Source organism: Phaenicophaeus curvirostris, chromosome 2 (assembly GCF_032191515.1).
Source record: "Phaenicophaeus curvirostris isolate KB17595 chromosome 2, BPBGC_Pcur_1.0, whole genome shotgun sequence".
Taxonomy (NCBI): domain Eukaryota; kingdom Metazoa; phylum Chordata; class Aves; order Cuculiformes; family Cuculidae; genus Phaenicophaeus; species Phaenicophaeus curvirostris.
Genome location: NC_091393.1, coordinates 116,818,671 through 116,844,656, shown reverse-complemented (window position 1 = coordinate 116,844,656; position 25,986 = coordinate 116,818,671). Strand labels below are relative to the sequence as shown.

The 25,986-nt window shown below is 63.5% G+C and overlaps 3 protein-coding genes across 3 annotated transcripts; 2 read left to right on the top strand and 1 right to left on the bottom strand.

The window, feature by feature from the left end:
* Positions 1–359: 359 nt before the first annotated feature.
* SLC30A3 (solute carrier family 30 member 3) lies at positions 360–3,857 on the bottom strand. The gene is made up of 8 exons (XM_069850559.1): positions 3,762–3,857; positions 2,856–3,022; positions 2,372–2,518; positions 1,884–2,037; positions 1,617–1,797; positions 1,396–1,501; positions 1,159–1,293; positions 360–944 (listed from the first exon to the last, which is right to left on the bottom strand). The coding sequence occupies exons 1-8, from the start codon at positions 3,842–3,844 to the stop codon at positions 799–801; spliced, it is 1,119 nt and encodes a 372-aa protein (XP_069706660.1). The 5' UTR covers positions 3,845–3,857; the 3' UTR covers positions 360–798.
* Positions 3,283–24,870, top strand: DNAJC5G (DnaJ heat shock protein family (Hsp40) member C5 gamma). The gene is made up of 5 exons (XM_069850565.1): positions 3,283–3,288; positions 19,894–20,011; positions 23,366–23,579; positions 23,661–23,814; positions 24,259–24,870. The coding sequence occupies exons 2-5, from the start codon at positions 19,899–19,901 to the stop codon at positions 24,339–24,341; spliced, it is 564 nt and encodes a 187-aa protein (XP_069706666.1). The 5' UTR covers positions 3,283–3,288; positions 19,894–19,898; the 3' UTR covers positions 24,342–24,870.
* On the top strand, positions 5,445–18,863 carry LOC138717193 (uridine-cytidine kinase-like 1). The gene is made up of 14 exons (XM_069850546.1): positions 5,445–5,712; positions 6,476–6,582; positions 7,567–7,737; positions 8,208–8,279; positions 9,353–9,542; positions 9,638–9,699; positions 10,520–10,536; positions 11,280–11,378; positions 16,817–16,910; positions 17,017–17,079; positions 17,256–17,378; positions 17,461–17,568; positions 17,654–17,810; positions 17,967–18,863. Exons 1-14 carry the CDS (start codon positions 5,478–5,480, stop codon positions 18,038–18,040), a joined length of 1,572 nt encoding a protein of 523 aa, XP_069706647.1. The 5' UTR covers positions 5,445–5,477; the 3' UTR covers positions 18,041–18,863.
* Positions 24,871–25,986: the final 1,116 nt, after the last annotated feature.

Sequence of the window (25,986 nt, the reverse complement as noted above, 5' to 3'; positions counted from 1 at the left end):
GTTTGGGCTGCTCTGGTGTGGGGACGGTGGTGGGATCGGCGCATGCCCCTGGGCTGAGCTGTGGGCTTGGAGAAGCCCTTGGGCGCCCCACACGTGTGGGGCTGTGCTTGCTCTCCGTGCCCTGTCCCAGCCGAGCCCCCCCGTGCCGGCATGGAGGGATGGGGCTGGGGGAGCCCCGAAGTCGCTCACATTGAGCCTGTGTTCCGCTGGGCAGTAAAGGTGTTGGTTTTGTACCGCCTTGGTGTGATGCTGGCACGGGAACCGCGGTACCGGGGTCACCGCGACGCTGTCCCTCGTAGGGGTCCCCAGCCGTCACCCCCTCCTCAAACCCCTCTTGGCTGCCTGCACTGCTGCTCTCAGAGGTGTTTATTGGGGGTTCGCCAGCCTCCTAGCACACAGAGACAGACAGAGGGCCACTCGGATGGACAGGCGGCCACTCGGACGGACAGACGGACACTCAAAACAGACAGACAGACAGACGGATGCTCCACGGGCACACAGACACAAGCACACGGCAGCTGGGGATGGAGCCGGGAGCCAGGTCAAGGGATCCGGTGCTGGGGGCTGCACTCCGGGCTCTCCCTGCATGCCAGCGGGTGCAGCAGCAGCGGCGGCTCTGCCAGTGGTGACACCGTGGGGCGGAGAGGTGGCCCCTGTGGCTGGGGGGAGACAAGACCCCCCCGCTCCGGGCCTGAATCCCCCTCTTTGGGTCTGGACCCCTTCTCTTTGGAGCCCCAGCTCAGGCGCTGCTCCCTCTTGCCCGCGGGGTTTGGGGGCACAGCCGTGGGGTGTTTGGGCTCAGGCGCAGGGGTCGCGGCAGTGCGGGCAGCCCCCCATCTCCTCCCGGTACCGCTCCACCTGCAGCGTGCAGCAGGTGACCCCAAACCGGGCCCGTAGCTGCGCCGTGGCCTCGCGCAGCACCGACTCGGGGTCTGTGTCGGCATCTGTGGGGACAGGAGTGATGCTGCTCAGCCCTGGGGTGCCGCTGGCACCGCGGCGTGAACCCCGGTTGGTGGCTGCGCCAGCTGGTGAGCCTGGCACTGGCCGTGCACCGGCAGCACCGAGCTCAGCAGAGGGCATTCACCGGGCACTCACTGGCAGCACCGGGCATGCACCGAGCGCTCCCTGGGTGCTCCCCAGGCTCGCACCAGCACTCACCAATGGCCACGTGCGCCGACACCGCGGGCTGGCCCAGCGTCAGCGCCCAGAGGTGCAGGTCGTGGGTGCCCCGCACCCCGCTCACTCCCAGCAGCGTCGCCTTCACCGTGTCGAACTCGAGGCCCCGCGGCGCCCCTGCCACAGCGCCCGTCACGTGGGGGCCCTCACCCTGCACCCCCCGATCTCCCAGTGCCCCCAGAGCACCACTGCACCCCCTGCACTCCTTGTGCTGCCCACCTTCCATGAGGACCCTGAGGACGTCCCTGAGGATGGTGGTGGTGGAGCCAAGGACGAAGATGGAGAAGAAGAGGGTGCTGATGGGGTCTGCGATCTTGTACTGGGGCTGTGGGGAGCGGGGATTGCTGGGTCTGGGGGCACCCAGCGCCCCACAGCGCCCTGTGTAGGGTGCCAGTGTCCCACGGCACGCAGTGTGGGGCTGCGGGAGCCCGTGCGGGCACCTTGGCGTAGATGATGGCGGCGGCAGCGAGGACACCCAGGCTCTGCAGGAGGTCACCCACGACGTGGACGAAGGCGGCGCGGACGCTGGCGCTGCCGGGCTGGGCAGGGGGTGCCCTGTGGTCCCCGCTGCCCCCCAGTCGCTCGGCGCCCGCGGGGGTCTGGTGCAGGATGTGCGCCATGCTGGGGAGAGCAGGGAGCGTGTGGGGCAGGGATCGCGTGGGGCCAGGACACAGGTGGGGCAGGGCAGGTGTGGGGCAGAGCCGTACACCAGGTTGATGCCGACGGCACCGGCCGAGGTAGCCAGCATGGCACGCGCCTCGATCTCGTAGTCGTTGCTGATGATGCGGGCGGCTGCCAGGTAAACGAGGGCCCCGGTGACCACCCAGATGGAGAGGACGGAGGCCAGCGCTCCCAGTGTCTCTGTGGGATGGAGCCGTCTCTGTGGGATGGAGCCCCGGCCATGGGGCTGCCCCACACCGCAGCACTAAATGGTTTGACTGGGAAGGCACCTCAAAGATCATTGAATCATGGAACGGTTTGGTTTGGAAGGGACCTTAAAGCCCATCCAGCTCCAATCCCCTGCCACGGACAGGGACATCTCCCACTGGATCAGGTTGCTCCATGCCCCATCCAGCCTGACCTTGAACACCTCCAGGGACGGGGCAGCCACCACTTCTCTGGACAACTGCATCCAGCAGAGGATCCTGCTGGAAGGCTGCTATGGGTCCCCCCGTGTCCGTGCCCCCCAGCTCACCAGAGCGATGCCAGCCGAAGCTCATGGTCTTGGTGGGCGCGCGGGTGGAGACGTGGAGGGAGAAGAGGCTGACGGCCATGCTGCCCACGTCGGTCAGCAGGTGGGCCGCGTCCGTCATGATGGCCAAGCTGTGCGCCAGGTACCCACCTGCGGGCGCAGGGCGGCTGCACCGCGTCCCCCACAGCCCCCCCGTACCGCCTCCCTGTCACCCATCACTTTTTCTATTACCCACCCCCTTCCCTTCCCCCTGTTACCCGTCACCTACCCATTACCCCTCATCCCCATGTTACCCATTGCACCCAAGCTCCCCACCACCCTCCAGCCCCCCATTTCCATTCCCAGCCCCTCATTCCCATTCCCATTCCCTGCTACCCGTCACCCCCCGTGCCTCTGCTCCCATTCCCATCCTGCCATTCCCGATAAGCCCCATTCCCAATAAGCCCCTGTCACCCCTCACAGCCCCCCGTTCCCCGTCCCCCGTTACCGATCACCTCCCCGACCATGAAGGTGCAGCAGACGGCGCAGGCGATGCTCAGCTGCCGGTGGGCCCGCAGCCCCCCCGGGCTGGGGTTGAGGGCGAGGGGGCTGCAGTGGCACCGGGGACCCGGGGGGGGCGGCGGGACCAGGGGGTCCTGGGGGCCTGAGAACAGACTGGGGGCGGGGGTCACCGACGGCTGTACGGGTACCGGTCATCCTGCCCCACATCCCTTCCCGCATCCCTGCCCCACATCCTTGCCCCACATCCCTTCCCGCATCCCTTCCCGCATCCTTTCCCGCATCCCTGGGGCTACCGATAGCCACGGTCCCATCAATGGGACGGGCAATGTGACAGTGTCGGGAGGGGATGGAAGGACAGTGCGGGTGCCGGTACTGGGGGGGCAGCGCTGCCCCGGGGGCTGCGGAGGCGCCGGTGCCCGTGCGAGGCGGCGGGGGCGGAGGGGGCGGCGATGGACGTGCCGGTGACCGGAGGGTGCGGGGGATGCGGGAGAGCAGCGGGGAGGGGGTGCCGGGGGTGCCCGTGTCGGGGTGCGGGGGGTGCCGGGGGTGCGGGGGCTCGAGGGTTGCAGGTGGGGGGAACGGCGGAGGTGGCGGCGGCGGCAGCGGAGATGGGGGGGCTGGAGGTGCCGGGGGTGATGGAAAAGCGAGGGATGGCGGTGCCGGTGATGGACGCGCTGAGGGTGCCGGGGCGATGGAAGAAGAGCCGGAGGCGCTGGGGACTAGGAGGGTGTCAGGGGTGATGGAGGAGCCGGGGGTGATGGAGCTGCCCGGGGCGCCGGGTGCCGGGGGTGATGAAGGTGCCAGTGGTGAGAGTGCCGGTGATGGAGCTGCCGGTGCCGGAGGTGATGAGGGTGCGGGTGCCGGGGGCTCCGGGATGCGGTGCCGGCCGTACCTCTCGAGGCGCAGGCTGCCGCCGGAGGGGCCGCCCCGCGGGCTGACCAGGCGGGCGCTCTCGGTGCCGCTCGGGGACTCCATGGCGGGGCGAGCGGCACCGCGGCGGCGGCCACCGGCACCGAGAGCACCCCCGGCACCGGGAAGCCCCGCCCCCTCGACAAGCCCCGCCCCCTCGACAAGCCCCGCCCACTCAGACCCACCATCGCGGGCCACGCCCCCTTACAAACCACGCCCACTAACAAGACCAATCAGATCCCGCCCCCTCACGCTAAGCCCCGCCCCTTCGCGAGCCCCGCCGCCGCCGTGACCCCGCCCCCCGCCGCCCACTCAGAGGCGCGGGACCGCGACCGGTGGGGCGCTGGGGCCGGAATCCCCGCTCCCTCCCCGGGGCAGCGCGGGTGGGTCCCGGCCGGCGGTGCCGCCGCTCGGGGCTCCGACGCCGCAGGCACCAGCCCGGGGGCGGCGGGGCCTAGAGGGAAGGGGGCGTGACCACAAGGGTAAGGGGCGTGGCCACAGGAGGAGGGAGCGAGGCCGTGTGCGGGGCGGGGGCGTGGCCAAGCGCGTGGGGGCGTGGCCTCGCTGGAAAGGGGCGTGGTCTGCTGGGTTGCACCCTTAGCGAGTTTGTGGACGACACTAACCTGGGTGGAATTGTGGATCTGCTGGAGGGCAGGGAGGCTCCAAAGGGATCTGAACAGGCTGGACCGCTGGGCTGAGACCAGTGGGATGAGGTTTAACAAGGCCAAGTGCCGGGTCCTGCACTTGGGGCACAACAACCCTGTGCAGTGCTACAGACTAGGAGAAGTCTGGCTGGAAAGCTGCCTGGAGGAGAGGGACCTGGGGGTGTTGGTTGACAGCGACTGACCATGAGCCAGCAGTGACCCAGGTGGCCAAGAAGGCCAATGGCATCTTGGCTTGGATCAGAAACGGCGTGACCAGCAGGTCCAGGGAGGTTCTTCTCCCTCTGTACTCGGCACTGGTGAGACCGCTCCTCGAATCCTGTGTTCAGTCCTGGGCCCCTCACCACAAGAAGGATGTTGAGGCTCTGGAGCGAGGCCAGAGAAGAGCAACAAAGCTGGTGAAGGGGCTGGAGAACAGGCCTAATGAGGAGCGGCTGAGAGAGCTGGGGGTGTTTAGCCTGGAGAAGAGGAGGCTGAGGGGAGACCTCATTGCTCTCTACAACTGCCTGAAAGGAGGTTGTGGAGAGGAGGGAGCTGGCCTCTTCTCTCAAGTGACAGGGGACAGGATGAGAGGGAATGGCCTCAAGCTCCGCCAGGGGAGGTTCAGGCTGGACATTAGGAAAAAATTTTTCACGGAAAGGGTCATTGGGCACTGGCAGAGGCTGCCCAGGGAGGTGGTTGAGTCACCTTCCCTGGAGGGGTTTAAGGCACGGGTGGACGAGGTGCTGAGGGACATGGTTTAGTATTTGATAGGAACGGTTGGACTCGATGATCCGGTGGGTCTCTTCCAACCTGGTGATTCTATCATTCTACACTGGCCGTTGAGCGGTCCGTCAACGAAACGGGCGCGGTCTAGCGCGAGGGGGCGTGGTCTGACGATAAAAGGGGCGTAGCCTGGCTGGGAAGGGGGCGTGGCCTCCGCCGTCCCGGCATCCCCCGCGTCCCTCCCGGCATCCCGTGCTCCTGCCCGGCAGCCGTGCTGGTTCCCGGCTCCCCTCCCGGTTCCCCGCGGGTCTCTGGTTCCGGCCCCTGCGGCGATGGCGGCGGCGGCGGGCGCGGAGCAGCGCTGGGGCTCGGCGGGCGCGGGGCCGGTGCCGCTGTCGCCGCTGCTGTCCCGGCTGCCGCTCGCCCCGTCCCCGCGGCGCCGCACCGGCAGCCAGTGCAAACCGGAGCCGCCGCTGCTCCGCACCAGCACCCGCACCATCTACACCGCCGGCCGCCCGCCGTGGTACAGCGAGACCGGGGCGCCCGTGGACGAGGCCTTCGTCATCGGTCAGCGGGGGGACCGGGAGGGCGGGGTGGGGAGGAGGGATGGAGGCTGGGATGAGGGGGAGGGAGGGAGGCTGGGAGAGGGGAAGGGAGGGAGGCTGGGATGAGGGGAAGGGAGGGAGGCTGGGATGAGGGGAAGGGAGGGAGGCTGGGATGAGGGGAAGGGAGGGAGGCTGGGATGAGGGGAAGGGAGGGAGGCTGGGATGAGGGGAAGGGAGGGAGGCTGGGATGAGGGGAAGGGATGGAGGCTGGGATGAGGGGAAGGGATGGAGGCTGGGATGAGGGGAAGGGATGGAGGCTGGGAGAGGGGAAGGGATGGAGGCTGGGAGAGGGGAAGGGATGGAGGCTGGGAGAGGGGAAGGGAGGAAGGCTGGGATGAGGGGAAGGGAGGGAGGCTGGGATGGGGGGAAGGGAGGGAGGCTGGGATGGGGGGAAGGGAGGGAGGCTAGGATGGGGGAGGGATGGAGGCTGGGAGCGGGGCTGTAGAAGGGTTGGCGGTGGGAGCAAAGTAGGGAAGGGATGGCAATGGGAGCCGGGATTGGGAAGGGATGGGACAGAAATCAGAGCTAGGGAATGGATGGGGCTAGGATTAGGGCTCAGGAAGGGATGTGGCTGGGATAAGGTGAGGGAATGGATGGAGACTGAGTTAGGAACTGGGCACTGAGCTGTGGTTGGGAGAGCAATGAGACCAGCGACAGAACTGGGACTGGGATGGAGCTGGGGGTGGAGATGCGGTGGAGCCATAGCCAGCACCTGTTTGCCGCAGGCCTGTGTGGTGGCAGCGCCTCAGGGAAGACAACGGTGGCGAGGAGGATCATCGAGGCGCTGGACGTGCCCTGGGTTGTGCTGCTCTCCATGGATTCCTTCTACAAGGTGAGGGCGGGGGGGCCCAGTGGTGCTGAGCAGCGCTGGTACCGGTGGAGCTGGCACAGCATTGAGCAGTGACAATGGGTCCGGGGGGACCGGCGTGGCAGTGCCTGTGGATCTGGGGTGTCTGAGCAGTGGTGGTGCCAATCCTGTGGAAGCTGGTGTAGTGCCAAGCGGTGCTGGTGCTGGGGTGGTTCAGTGCGGTGCTGAGCAGTGACCGTGTGAGGGAGCTGGAGGAACTGTCTGGTGCCAAGTGGTAGTGGTGCCAGTGGGTACAGGGCAGCAGTGTGATGCTGAGCAGCGCTGGTCTCGGAGGAGAAGGTGTCACTGAGCGGTGGTGGTGCCAAGGGGGCCTGAACGGTGCTGAGCAGTGCTGGAATCATAGAATCATTGAATCACCAGGTTGGAAAAGATCCCCTGGATCATTGAGTCCAACCAGTCCCATCAGTCACTAAGCCATGCCCCTCAGCACCTCATCCACCCGTGCCTTAAACACCTCCAGGGAAGGGGACTCAACTCCCTCCCTGGGCAGCCTCTGCCAGTGCCCAATGACCCCTTCCATGAAATTTTTTTCCTGATGTCCAGCCTGAACCTCCCCTGGTGGAGCTTGAGGCCATTCCCTCTTGTCTTGTCCCTGGTCACTTGGGGGAAGAGGCCAGCTCCCTCCTCTCCACAACCTCCTTTCAGGTAGTTGTAGAGAGCAATGAGGTCTCCCCTCAGCCTCCTCTTCTCCAGGCTAAACACCCCCAGCTCTCTCAGCCGCTCCTCGTAAGGTCTGTTTTCCAGCCCCTTCACCCGCTCCGTTGCTCTTCTCTGGACTTGCTCCAGGAGGGTCCCATGTGGCACTGAGCTGGGCCAGGGCGCTGGCGCGGAGCTGGGCAGCCCTAGAGGGGCTGGTGTGGCACTGAGCGTTGCTGGTGCTGGGGGAACTGGTGCTGAGTGGTGCCGGCGAGCTGGCCAGCAGGTGCTGAGCGGCAGCGGTGCCCGCAGGTGCTGGACGAGGGGCAGCAGGCGCTGGCTGCCCGCAGCGACTACAACTTTGACCACCCCGATGCCTTCGATTTCGAGCTGCTGGTGAGCGTGCTGCGCAAGCTGAAGAAGGGCAAGAGCGTCAAGGTGCCCGTGTACGACTTCACCACGCACAGCCGGCGCCGGGAATGGGTACGTGCTCTGCACCGCACACGGAGGGCCAGGAGCTCTGCGAAGAGACCTGGGAATGGGGGGGATGCCAGGAGGGCAGGGGCTGGTGGCATGGAGGGAGGAGTTGGGGCCATGGGATGCAGGAGGGTCAAACCGGGGAGGCTGGGGGGTAGAGGGAGGGGGAGAGCACAGAGATGTCCATATGGATGCGGACACAGTGGCCGGTGCAGAGTTCCAGGAGAGGCTGCAGTGTGGAGCGTGGGGAGCACAGGGAGGATGGGGCTGGGGGGAGACATTGAGAAGGAGTTTGGGTTTCTGCAGCCAGGCTGGGGCCCTGGGTCCATGCTGGGGTTGGATATTGAGTGCCAGGGTGAGGAGAAGGCATGGGGCTGCAGGATACGGGGGTCCTGCTGAGGAGCTGCTGCACTGGGGTTGGTCTTGCCGTGGTGCACAAGGCGGGCGGGATGGGAACAGCTGTTACCTGCCTGCAGAAAACGGTGTACGGAGCCAATGTCATCGTGTTCGAGGGCATCCTGGCGTTCGCCAACAAGGAGCTGCTGAAGGTAGCGCTGCCGGGTGCGGCCATCGCGGTGTAAAGCATGGGTGGTGCTGGGTGTGTGCGGTGGGTGGGATGTGCCCTGTCCTGTCCCAGCTCTTGGTGCTGCGGGGGCTGCAGGGAGAGTGGAGCTGGGTGCGTGGGGCAGGCGGGATGTGCCTGTCCTGGTGCCACCAGGGCCAGGGGCTGTGGAAGGAGAAATGCCGGCAGAGGATCTCTGAGTTGGAGGGTCCAGGGGAGACAGCACCGGGCGCCACCGCAGCAGGATCTTAGAATCATGGAATCGTTTGGTTGGAAAAGACTTTGAGATCATAGAGTCCAACCATACCTGTCCAGAGCTAAACTTTCCCTGGGCACATCGTCTACCTGACTTTTGAACCCCTCCAGGGATGGTGACTTCACCACTGCCCTGGGCAGCCTCTGCCAGGGCTTCACCACTCTGTCAGTGAAGGAATTGTTCCCAATATCCAACCTAAACCTCCCCTGGCACAATTTCAGGCTATTTCCTCTCATCCCATCCCTTGTTCCTTGGGAGCAGAGCCCGACCCCTGCCTGGCTCCATCCTTTCCAGGAGTTTCAGAAAGCAGCGAGGTCTCCCCTCAACCTCTTTTTCTCCACACTAAACAGCCCCAGGTCCCTCAGCTGCTGCCAGAACCCCTGCACTCCAGCCCCTTCCCCAGCTCCGTTGCCCTTCTCTGGATGCGCTCCAACCTCTCTATGTCCTTCTTGGAGTGAGGGACCTAAAACTGAACCCAGGATTCAAGATGCAGCCTCCCCAGCACCTAGTACAGGGGGATGATCCCTTCCCAGCTCCTGCTGGCCACCCTGTGGCTGATCCAAGCCAGGATGCTTTTGGCTCATGTTCAGCCCCAGACCATGAGTCCAGCCTGTCCTGCTGCCTCTGCAGACCCTTCCTGCCCTCCAGCCCATAGATCCATGCCCAGATCCCTCTGTAGAGTCTCCTTACCCTCAAGTGGATCCACACTCCCACCTGCAGAGTGGTTGGACGTTTCCGTGCCACGGGCGGTGGGGCAGAGGCAGGGGCTGCGTAGCGGGTGCTCATCCCTCCCAGTTTTCCAGCTCCTGGACATGAAGGTGTTTGTGGACACGGATTCCGACATCCGGCTGGTGCGGCGGCTGCAGCGTGACATCATGGAGCGCGGGCGCGATATCGTGGGCGTCATCAAGCAGTACCACAAGTTCGTCAAGCCGGCTTTCGAGCAGTACATCGAGCCCACCGTGCAGGTGGCCGACATCGTAGTGCCCCGCGGTGAGGCTGCACGGCGCTGGAGCCAACCAGAACGTCGGGAGCGCGGGTCCTGGAATGGGGATGGGTCTGACCTGGCTCCTTCACTCTCCCATCAGGTGGGGAAAACTTCGTGGCCCTGGATCTCATCGTGCAGCACGTGCACAGCCAGCTAGAGAAGGTGAGGAGCGGAGTGATCCATGATCCAGGGCTGTGGGTGAGGAGGAGGAGGGCTCTGCGCCCAGAGAGAAGGATGGGGCTGCTCACAGCCCAGCGTTTCTGGAGCATCCAGAGGCTCTTGGTGTTGCCTGTCCCCTTACAAAGGCTCTTGGTGCAGATTTTGGGATGGAATGGGCAGATGGGGATGAATCTAGACACAGGGACGCGGGGCGCTCATGGTCTGGCCTGACCTCGCTCACCTGCTGTCCCTTCAGTCCACACAGCGCTCCAGGCTCTTGGCTGTGCCCCCCTTGCCTCCTGTCCTCCTCGGTCCCTACAGTGCTCTGGGATCTCAGCTGTCTCCCACCCTTGCCTGCTGTCCCCCTTGCTCCCTGCAGGACTCCAGGAACTCAGTTATCCCTCTTCGATCCAGCTGTGTCCAGTGGTGGTTCTCCTGCCCTGGGTTCGGCTGCAGGAGAAGGGGTGGGAGCTGGGCTGGAGTCATTCTTGAATGGTCTAGGGCTGTTCTTGGGGTGTCTGGAGCTGCTCTGGGCGGTCTGAGGCCACTCTCATTAGGTCCAGGGATTATCTCAGTGGGGCTGGGAGTGCCCTCACAGGGGCTGGATCTGCTCACAGGGGTCCAGGGCTGCTTTCTGGGCAGGTCTGGGGCCACTCTTGGGGGTTGAGGGCTGCCCTTGGAGGGGCTGGAGCTGCTCTTGGGAGTCCAGGGCTGCTCTGGTGGGTCTGTACCCACCCTCAGGGTACTATCCCTGCCCTGTGCAGTGACCGTGTGTTCTTTATTTCCCCTCTTTCCATGCTGGATGGCTCTGCTCCACACCCAGCGCGAGATCACAGTCAGGTACGCAGGGACCTCCTGGGCTGAGGGTGGGGGGCTGCCAACACCCTCTCTGCTCCCAGTCCCTCCCAGCACCTGCTCTGTTCTGTTCCCAGTCCTGCAAGCACCCGCTGTGCTCTGCCTCCTGCTCCTCTATCCCAGAGCTGGGCTGAGGTGCCAGAGCGGAGCTGCTTTTCCATGACTGCCAGGGAAGCTGCCAGGCTTCCTTTGGGGTTGTCCTGCTACAACCGCAGGCTCCGGGATAACCCATCCCACAGCACTCGTGCTGGATTGGTGCAGCTGGCTCCCTACGCTGCTCCTGTCCCTTTCTGGAGCGTGGTTCCTGCCCTGGATGTTGAGGCTGCTCCCTTCCATGGGAGCAGTGTCCCGTGCAGTCCCCGTTCCCTGGGACGCGGTGTTGGCAGCGGGATCATCCTCGCAGCTCCAGCCTGATCCCAGGGGATGCAGCCAGGCATTTTCATGCCGAGCTGCTGTTGCTGCTCCACAGCTGCTGGCTGAGGCTTGTGTGTGCTGAGGCTGCCGGGAGCAGGGTTTGTGTTGGGGAGGTTTGTCCTGCTTTTATAGGATGGGGATTCTTTGGGATCTCATACCTGTACCGATGTGGGGCTTCCTAAGGGACCAGGGTGGTCCAGGAGGTGCCCAGCCTGTGTGGTGGGATCTCAGGAGGAGATGTCCCAGTCCAGGGGGTCTGTCTGGTGTGGCGACTCTCTGCTTTTGCTGGCTCTGATCACTCGCTCGCGTTCCAGGGCAGCCCTGGCCTCTGCCCACCAGGGGCAGCCGCTGCCGAAGACGCTGAGCGTCCTGGAGAACACGCCACAGGTGCGAGGCATGCACACCATCATCCGGTAGGTCCCAGCCTCTCCGGCATTCCCTTCTCCCTCCTTTCTCCGCCAACACGTGACTAAATCTGGTGGGAGTTTTCCCCCTGCTGCCTGTGGGGCTCTGGCTGGAGGCGTTTCCTTGGAGCAGAATCATAGAATCATGAAATGGTTTGGGTTGGAAGGGGCTTCAAAGCCCATCCAGTTCCAGCCCTCTGCCACGGGCAGGGACATCTTTAACCCGATCAGGTTGCTCCAAGCCCCGTCCAGCCTGACCTTGAACACCTCCAGGGACGGGGCAGATCTACTGACTAAACCCGATTTGTGAGCACCACATCCACATGGATTTAAGCCCCTCCAGGGAAGGAGACCCCACTGCCCTGGGCAGCCTCTGCCAGTGCTTGGCAGCCCTTTTTGTGAAGGAATTGTTCCCAATGTCCAATCTAAATCCCTCCGGAGCAACTTCAGGTTGTGCCAACAGTACTTGAGGTTACAACAGTAATCTGATCCAGTGGGGGGTGTCCCTGCCCATGGCATGGGGGTGGGACTGGATGGGCTTTGAGATCCCTTCCAGTCCAAATCATTCCATGACTCTCCAGAGGGACCGTGCCACAGACACCAAATCCTCATCTGTAGCTGCTCTCCCCATCTTCCCCCTTGAAGGCTGCATCCCTTTGCCTCTCAGGGAATGGCCGGCTCTGCTCCGCCTTTGTGCCACAGGCATCGGATAAGTGTAATCAGCTTAGACTTCGGAGTTTGTTCGGCTGCCCAGGGGAAGGAGGGGATCATCCGGGGTTCCTGTAGCAGTGCTGAGTGTTGGGAGCCACTGGCACGAGAGGCAGGGCTGCAGGGAGTCGGACTTTGCCTCTTCCAGATGGTAAATGGAAAACACCACATTTATGAGGGGCGTTGCTGTGGCCGCCAGCCTCCCCCGCAATCCCATGGCGCTCGAGGAAGCAAGGAGCAACGGTGCCGTTACTGGGATCTCAGAGCTGAGCAGCTCTCCTGGTGGGAAGCCCCGATGTTCCACGCAGCGGGGCGGCTCCTATTTCTGGCACTCGTAGGTGACTTTGGCAGCGCTGCCCCTCGTCTGTGTGACTTCAGTGTGGTGTGCAATTGCTCATGGCCCCCACGTGGGACTTTCTGGGCTCCCCTCTGCTCCGGAGGTGCTGTTCCCTGCCGGGAGAGGTCCAGACTGGCAGGGGATGGGTCAAGCTTCCTGCCCCTCAGTGCGTGGGGTTGCTTTATCCTGGCAAATCCCATCCCTCACCTGTGTCCTGGCTGCCGCGGTGCCACCAGCTGCGGTGCCACCACCTCTGTGCCACGGCGGCACTTGCGTGGTGCCAATGCCCTCACTGGCGCTGCCTTGGCCCCCAAACCCAGCACCAGTGTGCGATGAGCCAGGATTCCCCCCAGCCTCCCCGTTCCACCCAATATTTCCCAGTGTGGCTCCCTGGGAGCCAGCCTGTCGATCTCGGCGTGCCAGGCTGCTGCCAACGCCGTTCCCTGTTGCTCAACACTGGGGACTCCTCTGCGCGCCAGCCTTCTGTCTCCGCGGCGCTCCTGGAAGGGTTGTGCGGTGGCAGCGGGTGAGCATCTCGCCGGGTGCAGTCACGGCAAATTCTGGCTTGGCATCTCAGGGAGAGGGGGTTTCCAGAGTCATTTTCGGTCATGGAGAGGCAGAAACCGAGAAACAGTCCTGGCTGAGTGGTTTAATTCACAATCGGGCTGGGAATGCACAGTGTAATAAGAGGGGTCAAGAGCTTAAAACCATGGAATCATTGAGGTTGGAAAAGTCCTCTGAGCTCCTCCAGTCCCACCGTCAGCCCAACCCCACTGTGCCAACCAAACCATGTCCCCAAGTGCCACAGACACACAGTATTTGAACCCCTCCAGGGATGGGGGACTCCAGCACTGCCCTGGGCAGCCTCCGCCAGGGCTTCACCACTCTGTCAGTGAAGGAATTGTTCCCGATATCCAAACTAAACCTCCCCTGGCACAACTTCAGGCAATTTCATGTCATCCCATCCCTTGTGCCTTGGGAGCAGAGCCCAACCCCTGCCTGACTCCATCCTCCTTTCCAGGAGCTGCAGAGAGTGATGAGGTCTCCCCTCAGCCTCCTTTTCTTCATGCTAAACAGCCTCAGGGCTGCTCCCAGAATCCCTGGACTCCAGCCCCTTCCCCAGCTCCATTCCACTTCTCCAGATGTGCTCCAGCCCCTCAAGGTCTTCCATGGAGTGAGGGGCCCACCCAGGATTCAAGGTGCAGCCTCATCAGCTCTGCATCCAGGGGGTGATCCCTTCCCTGCTCCTGCTGGCCACCCCATGGCTGATCCAAGCCAGGATGCTGTTGGATTTCTTGGCCACCTGGGCCACTGCTGGCTCATGTTCAGCTGCTGTTGACCAGCACTCCCTGGTCCATTTCTCCTGGGCAGCTTTCCAGCCACTCCTCCCCAGGCCTGATGCTTCCAGCTTATGGGACTCTGGTACCAGGTGCAGTTCCCTGGAGTCAGTGGGAGCGTTGGTGCTGTGTGCCCAGGCTCTGCTGCATCCAAGTGATCCTTTCTGCATCCCAAGGGGATCTCTCAGACTCTGTGCTGCAGGAGAATGGTGTTTGCTTCCCACCACTCGCAGTGTGATCCCCCACACTCCGGGAAGGCTCCGGGATCTCCTGCATGGCACAGCCTGTCTGTGGAGTGGGTCACCCACCTCTATCAGCAGGTTTGCTCTGCTGGAGCCTCAGGACTTTGTGCTCTGGCAGGATGCAACGTCCTGCACCAGAGCTACCCTTGGGAAGCGCGTGGCTACCTCAGCGAGGGGGCAAGGCGAGTGGATCCCTGTCTTCCCTGTGTGTCAGAAAGCTACCGGCACCGGGGACAGTGACACAGATGTGAAACCTGTCTATGTTTGGCTTCCCCACTGCGACATCTTTGTTGGAGCTGCGGGCACTGGGGTTGAAGGCAACCTTAGCAAGGTTCTTCTCTGGGAGTCCCTGCTGTCCTAGGTTAGCACCACAATTATCCAGGTTGCCTGGTCCCTGTGGAGCGCTTGGCTGGGAGTTGTTGATCGGGTAGCAGTGCCTGTTGATCCGCCTGCGAGCGCGTTGGCTGGCTTGGCTGTCATTGTGGCGCGATGTGAGGAGTGGCAGATGCTGTCCCAAAATACCGAGTAAAAATATTCAGCATCCTTCTGCCTCTCCTGGGCAGGTGCCAGTTCCACCTCTTCCATTTGGGAGCTGGCAGATAGCTGTGGGCTCCTCTGCTTCTTAGAAAACAACAGGCTCGTGTGCAGCCCGTGCTGCTTCAGGCACAGGCGAGGGAACCGATTTCAGCTGTGTCTTCTTATCTGCCCTCCTTTGGGGTGAACCCGCCCCTTGGTGGTTCATTCAGGGAGCCAGAATCATGGAATGGTTTGGGTGGGAAGGGACCTCAAAGATCGTAGAATCCTGGAAAGGTTTCGTTTTGGAGGAACCTCAGTTCCAGCCCCTCTGCCGTGGGCAGGGACACCTCCCACTGGATCAGGTTGCTCTAAGCCCAGTCCAACCTGGCCTTGAACACCTCCAGGGATGGGGCAGCCACCACTTCTCTGGGCAGCCTGGGCCAGGGCCTCTCCACCCTCACAGGAAAACATTTCTTCCTAAGATCTCATCTCCATCTCCCCTCTTGCAGCTGAAAACCGTTCCCCCTCATCCTATCCCTGCACTCCCTGGTAAGTGACACCGAAATCACAACCAGCTTCTTGTTCCTTTATCAAAGCAGCCCCAGACGTCGAGGGGCAGAGGGTGACATCCTTGGATCCTTTATGATCATGCTTTGAACTGGTGAATTTTGGCTTCTCCTCATTTTCTTGCTGAGTGGCTGCTTGCCTAGGGTGCTTTGCTGGAGGAGCCGTCCTGCTCCTGGCCGCAGCCCTTGGGGCAGCGCGGGACTCGGATGGCCCTGCCTGCTGGTAGTAAGCGCGGCACATGCTGCAGTGCTGGGCTGCGTGTGCTATCAGGAACGCACGGTTTCATCCAGTGGTTTCTTTCTGTGCAGAACAAGTTAACAACGCGTGGTGTGCTCGAGGTCAAAGCGTTCCCAGTAGGAAAATCCAGCTGCTTTCCCCTCTGCCCAGTACTGGGACTGGTGTATGCGTGCCTGCGATTGGCTTTGTTCCTCCCGAGGGACGTGGGTAGGGCTCCTACAGGTCACATCCTGCCCCGGTTTCATTCTGGGGGTTGTTTATTTGGGTTTTTTTGCTGCCCTACGCCCTTCAGTGCTGTGATAATGCCAGGTATTGCACAACCTGCCTGGTTCCCGGCAGTTTCTCTGACGTGGTGCATAACCGGAGAGGAGCCAAGACAGTGTCGGATGCTTCCCGTTCCCGGTGTCTGGTATCTTAGCTGCTCCTGGCCTTGGTGCAGTCTGGTTCCTTCCACGCAGTCTGGCTGTGACATGCTCTGTCCTGGCGAGCTCATCTTCTGTCCCGTGCTCCCCTGACCGGGCTGTGCAAAACATTTAACGACTGCTCCCAGGTTTCCGTTGCCCCAAATGCCAAGGGTGCTGCCTGACCTTTGGCTGCTCCTGACCCTGTTTCACCCCTGGCTCTTCCCACAGGGTGAGCAGTTCCACCTGGAATCCCCGGCCCCGCGGCCCTTCCCTCAAGGGCTCAGCCCCTGGAACCCAGAACCAGCAGTGCTCTGCTCACTTCCCAGGGTCACATGTGTGTCCGCATCGCGCAGCTAAGGTTGTGCTCGCTTCTCCCTCGGTGTCATCGGCATTACTGGCTTTGCTGGTCCATCCGTTCCACTGTGCAGAGTTGGAGCCACCTTATGTCCCAGCGAGGGCTGAGCAGCGCTGCATGGTGTCCTTCCTCTGCGTCCCACCTGCCACAGGCTGCGTGTCCCCTTGGAAAGGCTGAGAGAGTTGGGGTTGTCCAGCCTGGAGAAGAGAAGGCTGTGGGGAGACCTTAGAGCAGCCTCCAGTACTGAAAGGGGCTTCAGGAAAGCTGGGGAGGGGCTCTTGGTCAGGGAGTGCAGGGATAGGGTGAAGGAAAATGGTTTTCAGCTGCAAGAGGGGAGATTGAGCTGAAATCTGAGGAAGAAATGTTTTCCTGAGAGGGCAGGGAGGCCCTGGTCCAGGTTGCCCAGAGAAGTGGTTCTGCCCCATGCCTGGAGGTGTTCAAGGCCAGGTTGGATGGAGCTTGGAGCAACCTGATCCAGTGGGAGGTGTCCCTGCCCATGGCAGGGGAGTTGGAACTGGATGAGCTTTGATGGCCCTTCCAACCCAAACCATTCCATGATTCTATGATTTCTGGAGAACTGGATGTGTTTCTTGACCCTGTGCTCCTCTCTAGACAAAAACCCCAGGTCTTCAACAACCCCAATCTCCTCCCCAGGAGCTTCCTGGTTCCCATGGACTGCTCCTGGTTCCTGCAGGATGGAGCAGGGACTCTGCTCCCGTCTCACCCAATGTCCTCCCTCCACAGGAACAAGGACACAACCAGGGACGAGTTCATCTTCTACTCCAAGCGGCTGATGCGGCTGCTGATTGAGCACGCCCTGTCCTTCCTGCCTCTGAAGGTGAGCGCCTGCTGTCTGTGTGACCACGGCCGCGGCTCCCGCTCTGGAGCTCCTGGGCCGCACAGATGCTGGCTCTGCCTGCATCCCCTTCTCCTCCCTTTGGCAGTCGGTGACGGTGGAGACGCCACAAGGGACAACGTATGAGGGGAAGCGGTTCCACAGGCAGAGGGTGAGACGTTGTCCTGCTCCCTTTATTCCCATGGGTATGAGCTGGGAGAACATGATGGCTCCTGGGATCCATCCTGGTGCAGACATGCTGCTTGGTGGGGCTTGATCCCAGCTCCCGTGGTGCCGGAGCCTCAGGAGCTCTCCAGGGCAGCAACGGTGTTCTCCTCCCTTCCCCAGATTACCGGAGTGTCCATCCTGCGTGCTGGGGAGACCATGGAGCAGGCGCTCACAGCCGTGTGCAAGGACATCCGCTTGGGAAAGATCCTGATCCAGACCAACCACGACACCGGGGAGCCTGAGGTGAGCGGTACCCGTGGTACGGAGCTGGCACGGAGCCTCCTGGCACCGCGGGATGGGTGACAGCCTTTCCTTCCCCCCTCAGCTCCACTACCTGCGCCTTCCCAAGGAGATCAGCGAGGACTACGTCATCCTCATGGACAGCACCGTCTCCACCGGTGCCGCGGCGATGATGGCCGTGCGCGTCCTGCTGGTGAGTGGCTGGGGCGGTGGGATCGGGGCGAGGGAACGCGGCGTTCCCAGCGCCGGCTGCGCTCCCACGGCTCCGCATCCGGCAGGACCACGATGTGCAGGAGGACAGGATCTTCCTGCTGTCCCTGCTGATGGCTGAGATGGGCGTGCACTCCGTCGCCTACGCCTTTCCCCGCGTCCGCATCATCACCACCGCTGTGGACAAGCGGATCAATGAGGAATTCCACATCATCCCAGGCATTGGTGAGCTCCGAGCAGGCTGGGCTGTGCTCCCGGGGCTGGTATCCAGCCCCAGCACCGCGATCCGGTGCCCGCGGCTGCACAGAGGGGTCCCGAGAGGGGTGGGATGGCCGTGGGGCCACTGCTGCTGTCACCTCACCGGGTTCCCTTGCTGCTCAGGTAACTTTGGGGACCGATACTTTGGCACCGACGGTCCCTCCGCCTGGAGTGAGAACGACAGCACGGACTGCTGAGCCGGCTGGCTGCGGGGCCACCAGCCGGGCTGGCCACCAGGCCACCCCCACGGCCAGGAGGAGCTCAGAACTGCCCCACAGCGCGGCCCCCAGCCCCTGGCACTCCTGGACATGGGACGAGCCCCTTGCTCCATTCCCTGGTGGGATGCAGGAGACCGGGAAGGGAGTGGGGATCTCCCTGCGTATGAGGAGGAGGAGGAGGACGGGGTCCGGTCCCTGCGGCTCCTCTGGGCACGGCCAGGCACTGGACTGGCTTACTGGCTGGAATCTTGCTGGAATCCATATTTATTTGTATTTATTGGGAGCAGCCACCCTGGCTGTCCTGCAAGACTGGAAAACCATCAGGGATTGGGGCTCTCCTCAAGGAACCACCTTGGCCCCACGATTTTCACTCCATTGTCTCCGTGTCTAGCCACACTCCGGGCTATCCGACTGCACTCCAGGTTGTGCTCCGGGCTGTCCGGCCATATTCCAGGCTGTCCAGCTGCACTTTGGACTGTCCGGCTGTGTTCTAGGCTGTCCAGCCGCGTTCCAGGCTGTCAGCTGGCGCTCCGGGCTGTCCGGCGGTGCCGGTAACTGCTGGGAGGGTTTGGTATCCCAACGCTCTCCCGGTGGTGCCCACTCCTACGGTGCCATCCCAGGGACCAGAGCTGCTCCCAGGATCTGGGGTGCTGCCCCCCGTGTTGCTCAGGTGCTTGGAGAGGGCGGCGCGGGAGCGGGATCGGCTCCGGAATGGGGCCGGGGCTGAAGGGTCTCAGCGCTGCCCCCTCCCCGCTGCCCCGGCTGCCTTCGTTTTGTACCCCAATAAAGGAGCAGCACCACCCGGGAGCCACGGCCGAGGAATGGGATACGGGATGCAGGATACTGGATAATGGGATATGGGATGAGGGGTTATGGGATACAGGATAGGGGATGCGGAATGTGGGTTGCTGGATACGGGATGCTGGATACGGGATGTGGCATACTGGATGCAGGATATGGGATGCAGGATACTTTATGCGGGATGTGGGATACTGGATGTAGGATATGGGATATGAGCAGGGGCTGCTGCCCAGCTTGGGGGGTCACTGGGGAAAGGGGATGAAGGGGGGAAATCGGGGTGACCCCATGTCCACAGGAGCCATGTCCGGCCCTGGTGCTGCTTCTGGGGGACAGGAGATGGGACACAGGGGATGGGATACAGGACATGGGTTATAGGAGATGGGACACAGGGGATGGGACACAGGACATGGGTTATAGGAGATGGGACACAGGGGATGGGACACAGGACATGGGTTATAGGAGATGGGACACAGGGGATGGGACACAGGAGATGGGGCACAGGGGATGGGATACAGGACATGGGTCACAGGAGATGGGACACAGGGGATGGGACACGGGATGGGACACAGGGGATGGGATACAGGACATGGGTTATAGGGGATGGGACACAGGAGATGGGACACAGGACATGGGTTATAGGAGATGGGACACAGGGGATGGGACACAGGACATGGGTTATAGGAGATGGGACACAGGGGATGGGACACAGGACATGGGTTATAGGAGATGGGACACAGGGGATGGGACACAGGAGATGGGACACAGGGGATGGGTCACAGGAGATGGGACACAGGGGATGGGATACAGGACATGGGTTATAGGAGATGGGACACAGGCAGGGGCTTCTCCCTGGCCAGGGGAAGTGTCACCGTGGCCGGGGGGGGCGGTGATGTGGGGATGATCGGGGTTTCCGGGGGGGCTGGGGTCCCGGTGCCCCGGGGGCTGCGGGTTTCCCGGTGCCCGGGGCGGGAATGGCGGCGGCGCCTGCGCGGAGCGGCGGGGCGGGGATCCCGCTCCCTCCCGGTGTCCCGGGGCGATGGCGGAGGCCGGGCGGGCGGCGCGGCGGCTGTCCCGGGCCGGGGAGAGCCTGTACCGGGTGCTGGGGCTCAGCAAGGGCAGCCCCCCCGAGGAGGTCAGGAGAGCCTACCGGTACGGGACACCGGGACACCGGGACACCGGGACGGGGCGGGGCGGGGCGGGGGGGGTTCCGGGTTGGGAGAAGAGGGGGCTGCCGGTACCGGGGGGAGGCGGGGTATGAGGTGGGAAGGGGGTGCCGGGAAGGGGGGGTTGCTCTTAAGGGGGGAGTCCTGGAAGGGGGGTCCGGGTTGGGGGGTACCAGGATGGGGGTGCTGGGATGGGGGGGTCCAGGATAGGGGTTCCGGGTTAGGGGGTACCGGGATGAGGGGTCCAGGATGGGGGTACCAGGAAAAGGCATCTGGGATGGGGGGTACTGGGATGGGGGCAGCAGGACTGGGGGGTCCGGGTTGGGGGTACCGGGATGGGGGGGTCTGGGATGGGGGGTACCAGGTTGAAGATACCGGGATGGGGGTACTAGGATGGGGGTACTGGGATGGGGGGTACTGGAATGGGGGTACTGGAATGGGGGGGTCCAGGATGGGGGTACCAGGAAAAGGCATCTGGGATGGGGGGTACCGGGATGAGGGTACCGGGACGGAGGGTCCAGGAGAGGGAGTCTGGGATGGGGGGTCCGGGATGGGGGGTACCAGGTTGAAGGTACCAGGATAGGGAGTACTGGGTTAGGGGGTACAGGGATTGGGGGTACTGGGATGGGGGGGTCCAGGATAGGGGTTCCAGGTTAGGGGGTACCGGGATGAGGGTTCCAGGATGGGTGTACCAGGAAAAGGCATCTGGGATGGGGGGTACTGAGATGAGGGTACCGGGACGGAGGGTCCAGGAGAGGGAGTCTGGGATGGGGGGTCTGGGATGGGGTGGGTGGTACCGGTAAGTGGGGTCTTGCTCTGATGGGGGGTCTGGGATGGGGGGGGGTATCGGTAAGTGGGGTCTTGCTCTTAAGGGGGAGTCCAGGATAGGGGGTACCAGGATGGGGGGTCTGGGATGGAGGGTCTAGGATGGGGGGTACCAGGTTGAAGGTACCAGGATAGGGGGTCTGAGTTGGGGGATCTGGGATGGGGAGTACCAGGATGGGGGGCGTCCAGGATAGGGGTTCTGAGTTAGGGGGTACCGGGATGAGGGGTCCAGGATGGGGGTACCAGGAAAAGGCATCTGGGATGAAGGGTACTGGGATGAAGGTACCGGGACGGAGGGTCCAAGAGAGGGAGTCTGGGATGGGGGGTCCGAAATGGGGGTAGCAGGACTGGGGGGTCTGGGATGGGGGGTCTGGGATGGAGGGTCTGGGATGGGGGATACCAGGTTGAAGGTACCAGGATGGGGGGTCTGAGTTGGGGGATCTGGGATGGGGAGTACAGGGATGGGGGGTCCAGGATAGGGGTTCCGGGTTAGAGGGTACCGGGATGAGGGGTCCAGGATGGGGTACCAGGAAAAGGCATCTGGGATGGGGGGTACCAAGATGAAGGTACCAGGACGGAGGATCCAGGACAGGGAGTCTGGCATGGGGGGTCTGGGATGGGGGGGGCTACCGGTAAGTGGGGTCTTGCTCTTATGGGGGAGTCCAGGATAGGGGATTCTGGGATGAGGGGTCCAGGTTGGGGGGTACTGGGATGGGGGTACTAGGATGGGGGGTACTGGGTTAGGGGGTACCGGGATGGGGGGTACTGGGATGGGGGGTCCAGGATAGGGGTACCGGGATGAGGGGTCCAGGATGGGGGTACCAGGAAAAGGCATCTGGGATGGGGGTACAGGAATGAGGGTACCGGGACGGAGGGTCCAGGAGAGGGAGTCTGGGATGGGGGTGGCAGGATGGGGGGTCTGGGTTGGGGGTACCGGGATGGGGGGTCTCGATGGAGGGTCTGGGATGGGGGGTACCAGGTTGAAGGTACCGGGATGGGGGGTCTGAGTTGGGGGATCTGGGATGGGGGATACTGGGATTGGGGGGTCCAGGATAGGGGTTCCGGGTTAGGGGGTACTGGGATGAGGGGTCCAGGATGGGGGTACCAGGAAAAGGCATCTGGGATGGGGGTACCAAGATGAAGGTACCAAGACAGAGGATCCAGGACAGGGAGTCTGGGATGGGGGATTCGGGATGGGTGTAGCAGGATTTGGGGATACTGGGATGGGGGGGTCTGGGATGGAGGGTCTGGGATGGGGGGTACCAGGTTGAAGGTACCGGGATGGGGGGTCTGAGTTGGGGGATCTGGGGTGGGGGGTACCGGGATGGGGGTACTGTGTTGAGGGGTACCAGGGTGGGGGATCCAGGTTGGGGATACCGGGATGGGGGGTCTGGGTTAGGGGGTACCGGGATGAGGGTACCAGGTTGTGGGGTCTGGGATGGGGAGTCCGGGTTGGAGGTACCAGGATGAGGGGATGCTGGCAAGTGGGGTCCAGGATGGATGAAGAGGGGGCTGGTAAGAGGGGGGTGTATGCGATATGTGGGGGTACCAGGACGGAGCGGGTCTAGTACCCAGAGCTCTGCCAGGGCTGGGGGAGCTACTGGCATGTGAGGGGGTCTGGTACGGAGGCCCTGCTGGGATGGGGGTTTGCTAGGGTGAGGGGGCTACTGGTACCGGTGGGGGGCGGCTGGGGCTGTACTGGGGGAGGGGGTGACTGGACAAGGGGTCCGGGAGGGGACGGTACCGTGATGAGGGTGCCCAGGACTGGAGGCTACTGGTATAGGGAGGGTGCTGGGACAAGGGGCTTGCTGGGATGGAGGAGCTAACAGTACAGGGCAGGGGGCTACTGGTAAGGGGGGGGCAGCCTGGAGCAGGGGGGCTACCAGTACGGTGGTCCTGCTGTCCCACGGTGAGGCCAGGGGGTCTGTTCTGTTGTCCATTCCGGGGCTGAGGTGCTGCACGGTCCATCCCAGTGTCCACGCCAGGGATGATGCTGGAGGCATCCATCTCCGTGTCCATCCTGGGGATGAGGTTCTGTGGACACCAGCCAGGGTGTCCATCCCAGTGTCGACGCCAGGGATGAGGCTGGGGGCATCCATCCTGGGGCTGAGGTGCTGCAGGGTCTGTTTTAGGGTCCATCCCAGCGTTCACCTCGGGAATGATGCTGAGGGACACCAGCTGAGTGTCCATCCCTGGGCCATCCCAGGGATGAGTCTGTGCAGACACCAGCCCAGGGGTCCATCCCAGTACCCATCCCAGGGATGAGGAGGTGCAGACACCAGACCAGGAGTCTGTCCCAGGGTCCATCCTGGGGATCAGGTTGGGGGGATCCATCCTGGTGTCTATCCCATGACCCATGCCAGAGATGAGGATGTCTGGGCACCGGCCAGGAGCTCCATCCTGGTGTCCGTCCCTGGGCCCATCCCAGGGATGAGGATGTGCGGACATCAGCCGAGGGGTCCATCCTGGGATCCATCCCAGAGCCTGGATCTATCCCATCTGCCATGTCCTGCAGGAAGCTGGCACTCAAGTACCACCCGGACAAGAACCCAGATGATCCGGAGGCAGCCGAGCGTTTCAAGGAGATCAACAGCGCCCACGCCACGCTGAGTGATGAGTCCAAGCGCCAGATCTATGACCAGTACGGCTCCCTCGGGCTCTACGTGGCCGAGCAATTCGGCGAGGATGCCGTCAAGCACTACTTCCTCATGTCCAAGTGGTGGTTCCAGGTGAGCCCTGCCCGGCTTCGGCATCACCAGAGCTCTGGGACATGCCAGGTGGTGTGACTGACGCTTCCATCCCCTGTGCAGGCCCTGGCTCTGTGCTGCGGCGCTCTGACCTGCTGCTGCTGCTGCTGCTGCTGCTTCTTCTGCTGTGGGAAGTGCTGCCCACCCAAGGAGGACGAGCCCTACAAGTATGTGGACCCAGAGGACCTGGAGGCACAGATGCGAGCTGAGGACAGCGGTGAGTGTGGCTGCCTGCAGCTGCCGAGCCCTGACACCTAGGACTGCCTGGCATTCACTTTTAGGGGAGCTTTGGGGGACTCCCTGCATCTCACCTTCCCTGGGGGACAGAGCTGGGGGACTCGGAGCGGGCTGAGCTGCTTCCCTTGTTAGCATCCAGCGCACAGCATCTCCAATCCGGAGTGGGGCAGGTGACAGCAGTGCAGGGAAGCACCACACAGGCCATGAGGATGCCTTCTCCTCCCTCCTTTTCCCCTGGGGATAGCTGGAAGATGCTTGGATGCATGTGTTCCCAGTGAGGGAGCGCTGGGAGAGCAGCTGGACTCTAGGCTGGCTCCAGTTCCCAGGCACTGGGCATACTGGTGCCTGCAGGGAGTCCCAGATGCTTGCTCGCTGGCACTGCGGGATGAGGTGCAGCCGCTGACCTGCAGCTCCTCTTTTCCAGATCCACAGATCCCAGTTGTGGCGCAGCCACCGCCTGCCAGCGTGGAGCCCCTGCCGGCTGCCAGCACCAGGAACGATGCCTGAAGTGGCCACGGTCCCACCGGCTGCCCCGGCACGCCGGGCAGGGATTCTCCTTCGGGACTGCTGCTCTCCGGGACCCCACTCGTGCCACCCGACGTGGTTCTCCCACCTCAGGGTGGCTGGAATCTCAGGTTTATTCAGCCAGCACCAGCTCCGGGGCGATGCCCCCGGCTCCCCGTGCCTCGCCCGCTGCCCTGTTCCCACCCAGCACCAGCAGCCGTGAGCGGAGGCTTCTCCGGGCCAGGCTCTGGATCTTCCGAGGGGGAGCCGAGCGCATCCGAGACCGTAGCACTGTAACTCCGGGGCTGGGCTGTGCCCGCTGCGCATCCTCCCAGGTCCCCTCGGACGGGCGCTGGGTGTCAAACGCTGCCAGTGGGGCTGGGGTCGCACCCTGCGCACCTTCCTCATCGCGGTGGCGTTCCGGGGTGCCGGGAGCTGCTGGCGGGCGCCCCGCAGGGCTGGGCCCTGGGCAGGCACTTTCCTTGGGTTTGTACGGGTTTGTGGGCACCATTAAAGGACGGCGGGAGGGGAGCGCGGTGGCCGGTGGTCTCTATCGCGACGGAACGTTCTGCCTGTGCCAGGGGCTGAGGACACGGGCCACACCGCTTCCGCCACTGCCACGCCATGCGGCTCCGTCCCCGGCATCCCGGTGGGAGATGGCTGCTCTGGGCAGGAGCTGCGGGGTCGTGGTAGGTCAGGATTGGGGCCATCCTTACTCTCCAGAGCAGCTCCGCTACCCCTGGGACCCTTCTCACCACCTGTGCCGATCCCGTTGGGCCATGCCATGTGGCTCCATCCCCATCTCCCGGCATCCTGGATGCTCCTGGATGCTGCTCCAAGGGGCTGCGGTGGTGCAGCCGGGCTCATTCCTGGCCCTAGGACCCTTCCCACTGCCTGCGTTGATCCCACTGTGCTGTGCTGCCCTGGAGCCCAGCATCCCGCTGCCCAGCTCCTGTCCCACTCCCTCCAAGGGGGAAAGAGGGGCCAGGGGACACCAAGCCCTTGGCTGTTCCCTTGGCCGCGTGGGCTCTGCCTCACTCCCTAAATATAGCGGAGAGCCAGGGCGAGCGGAGCACCAGGCTGTCCCTGGCACCGGCTGCCTGGGCACCCTTCCACGCCACTGCCGGGGGCCCGGACAGGGCCCTCGAGGCCTCCCAGGATGCCAGTCCTGGGATGTCCATCCCGGGATGCCGGTCCCAGTGCCAGCCAGTCCATGCTGGGTCAACTGGTCCCAGGGTCAGCTGGTCCTGGGGATCAGTGGGTCACTTGGCCAGCTGGTCCTGTGGTCACCCTGTCCTGGGATGCCAGTCCCGGCTGGTCCTGGGGGTCAGCAGGTGCTGGGATGCCAGTCCCGGTGTCACCCGGTCATGGGGATCAGCCCATCCTGGGATGCCAGTGGTGGCTTCTGCCGGTCCCGGTGTGACCTGCTCCTGGTGCCAGCCGGTGCCGGTGGGTGTCCCCAGGGTCAGAGCTCCCGGGATGCTGGTTCTGTGGCTCAGCCCCCGCTGGGATGCTCGGGGTCACCGTCCCGGTCCCGCCGGTGGCCCCCGCCGTGACTCAGTGTCACCCGACGCCGCCGACAGCTGCGGGGCGGGGGCCGCTAAAAATAGCGCCCGGCTCACGGGGCAGAGAGGGACCGGACCGGAGA

Excerpts from the sequence above, each read along its gene's own strand:
- SLC30A3 (XM_069850559.1), bottom strand. The coding sequence starts at position 3,844 with ATGGAGTCCCCGAGCGGCACCGAGAGCGCCCGCCTGGTCAGCCCGCGG. Across the intron at positions 1,798-1,883 it reads GCCGTCGGCATCAACCTGGT|CATGGCGCACATCCTGCACC; the intron begins GTACGGCTCTGC and ends TGCTCTCCCCAG. Across the intron at positions 1,502-1,616 it reads CCGCCATCATCTACGCCAAG|CCCCAGTACAAGATCGCAGA; the intron begins GTGCCCGCACGG and ends CGCTCCCCACAG.
- LOC138717193 (XM_069850546.1), top strand. The coding sequence starts at position 5,478 with ATGGCGGCGGCGGCGGGCGCGGAGCAGCGCTGGGGCTCGGCGGGCGCG. Across the intron at positions 6,583-7,566 it reads CCATGGATTCCTTCTACAAG|GTGCTGGACGAGGGGCAGCA; the intron begins GTGAGGGCGGGG and ends CGGTGCCCGCAG. Across the intron at positions 17,569-17,653 it reads TGGCCGTGCGCGTCCTGCTG|GACCACGATGTGCAGGAGGA; the intron begins GTGAGTGGCTGG and ends CGCATCCGGCAG.
- DNAJC5G (XM_069850565.1), top strand. The coding sequence starts at position 19,899 with ATGGCGGAGGCCGGGCGGGCGGCGCGGCGGCTGTCCCGGGCCGGGGAG. Across the intron at positions 23,580-23,660 it reads TGTCCAAGTGGTGGTTCCAG|GCCCTGGCTCTGTGCTGCGG; the intron begins GTGAGCCCTGCC and ends TCCCCTGTGCAG. Across the intron at positions 23,815-24,258 it reads GATGCGAGCTGAGGACAGCG|ATCCACAGATCCCAGTTGTG; the intron begins GTGAGTGTGGCT and ends CCTCTTTTCCAG.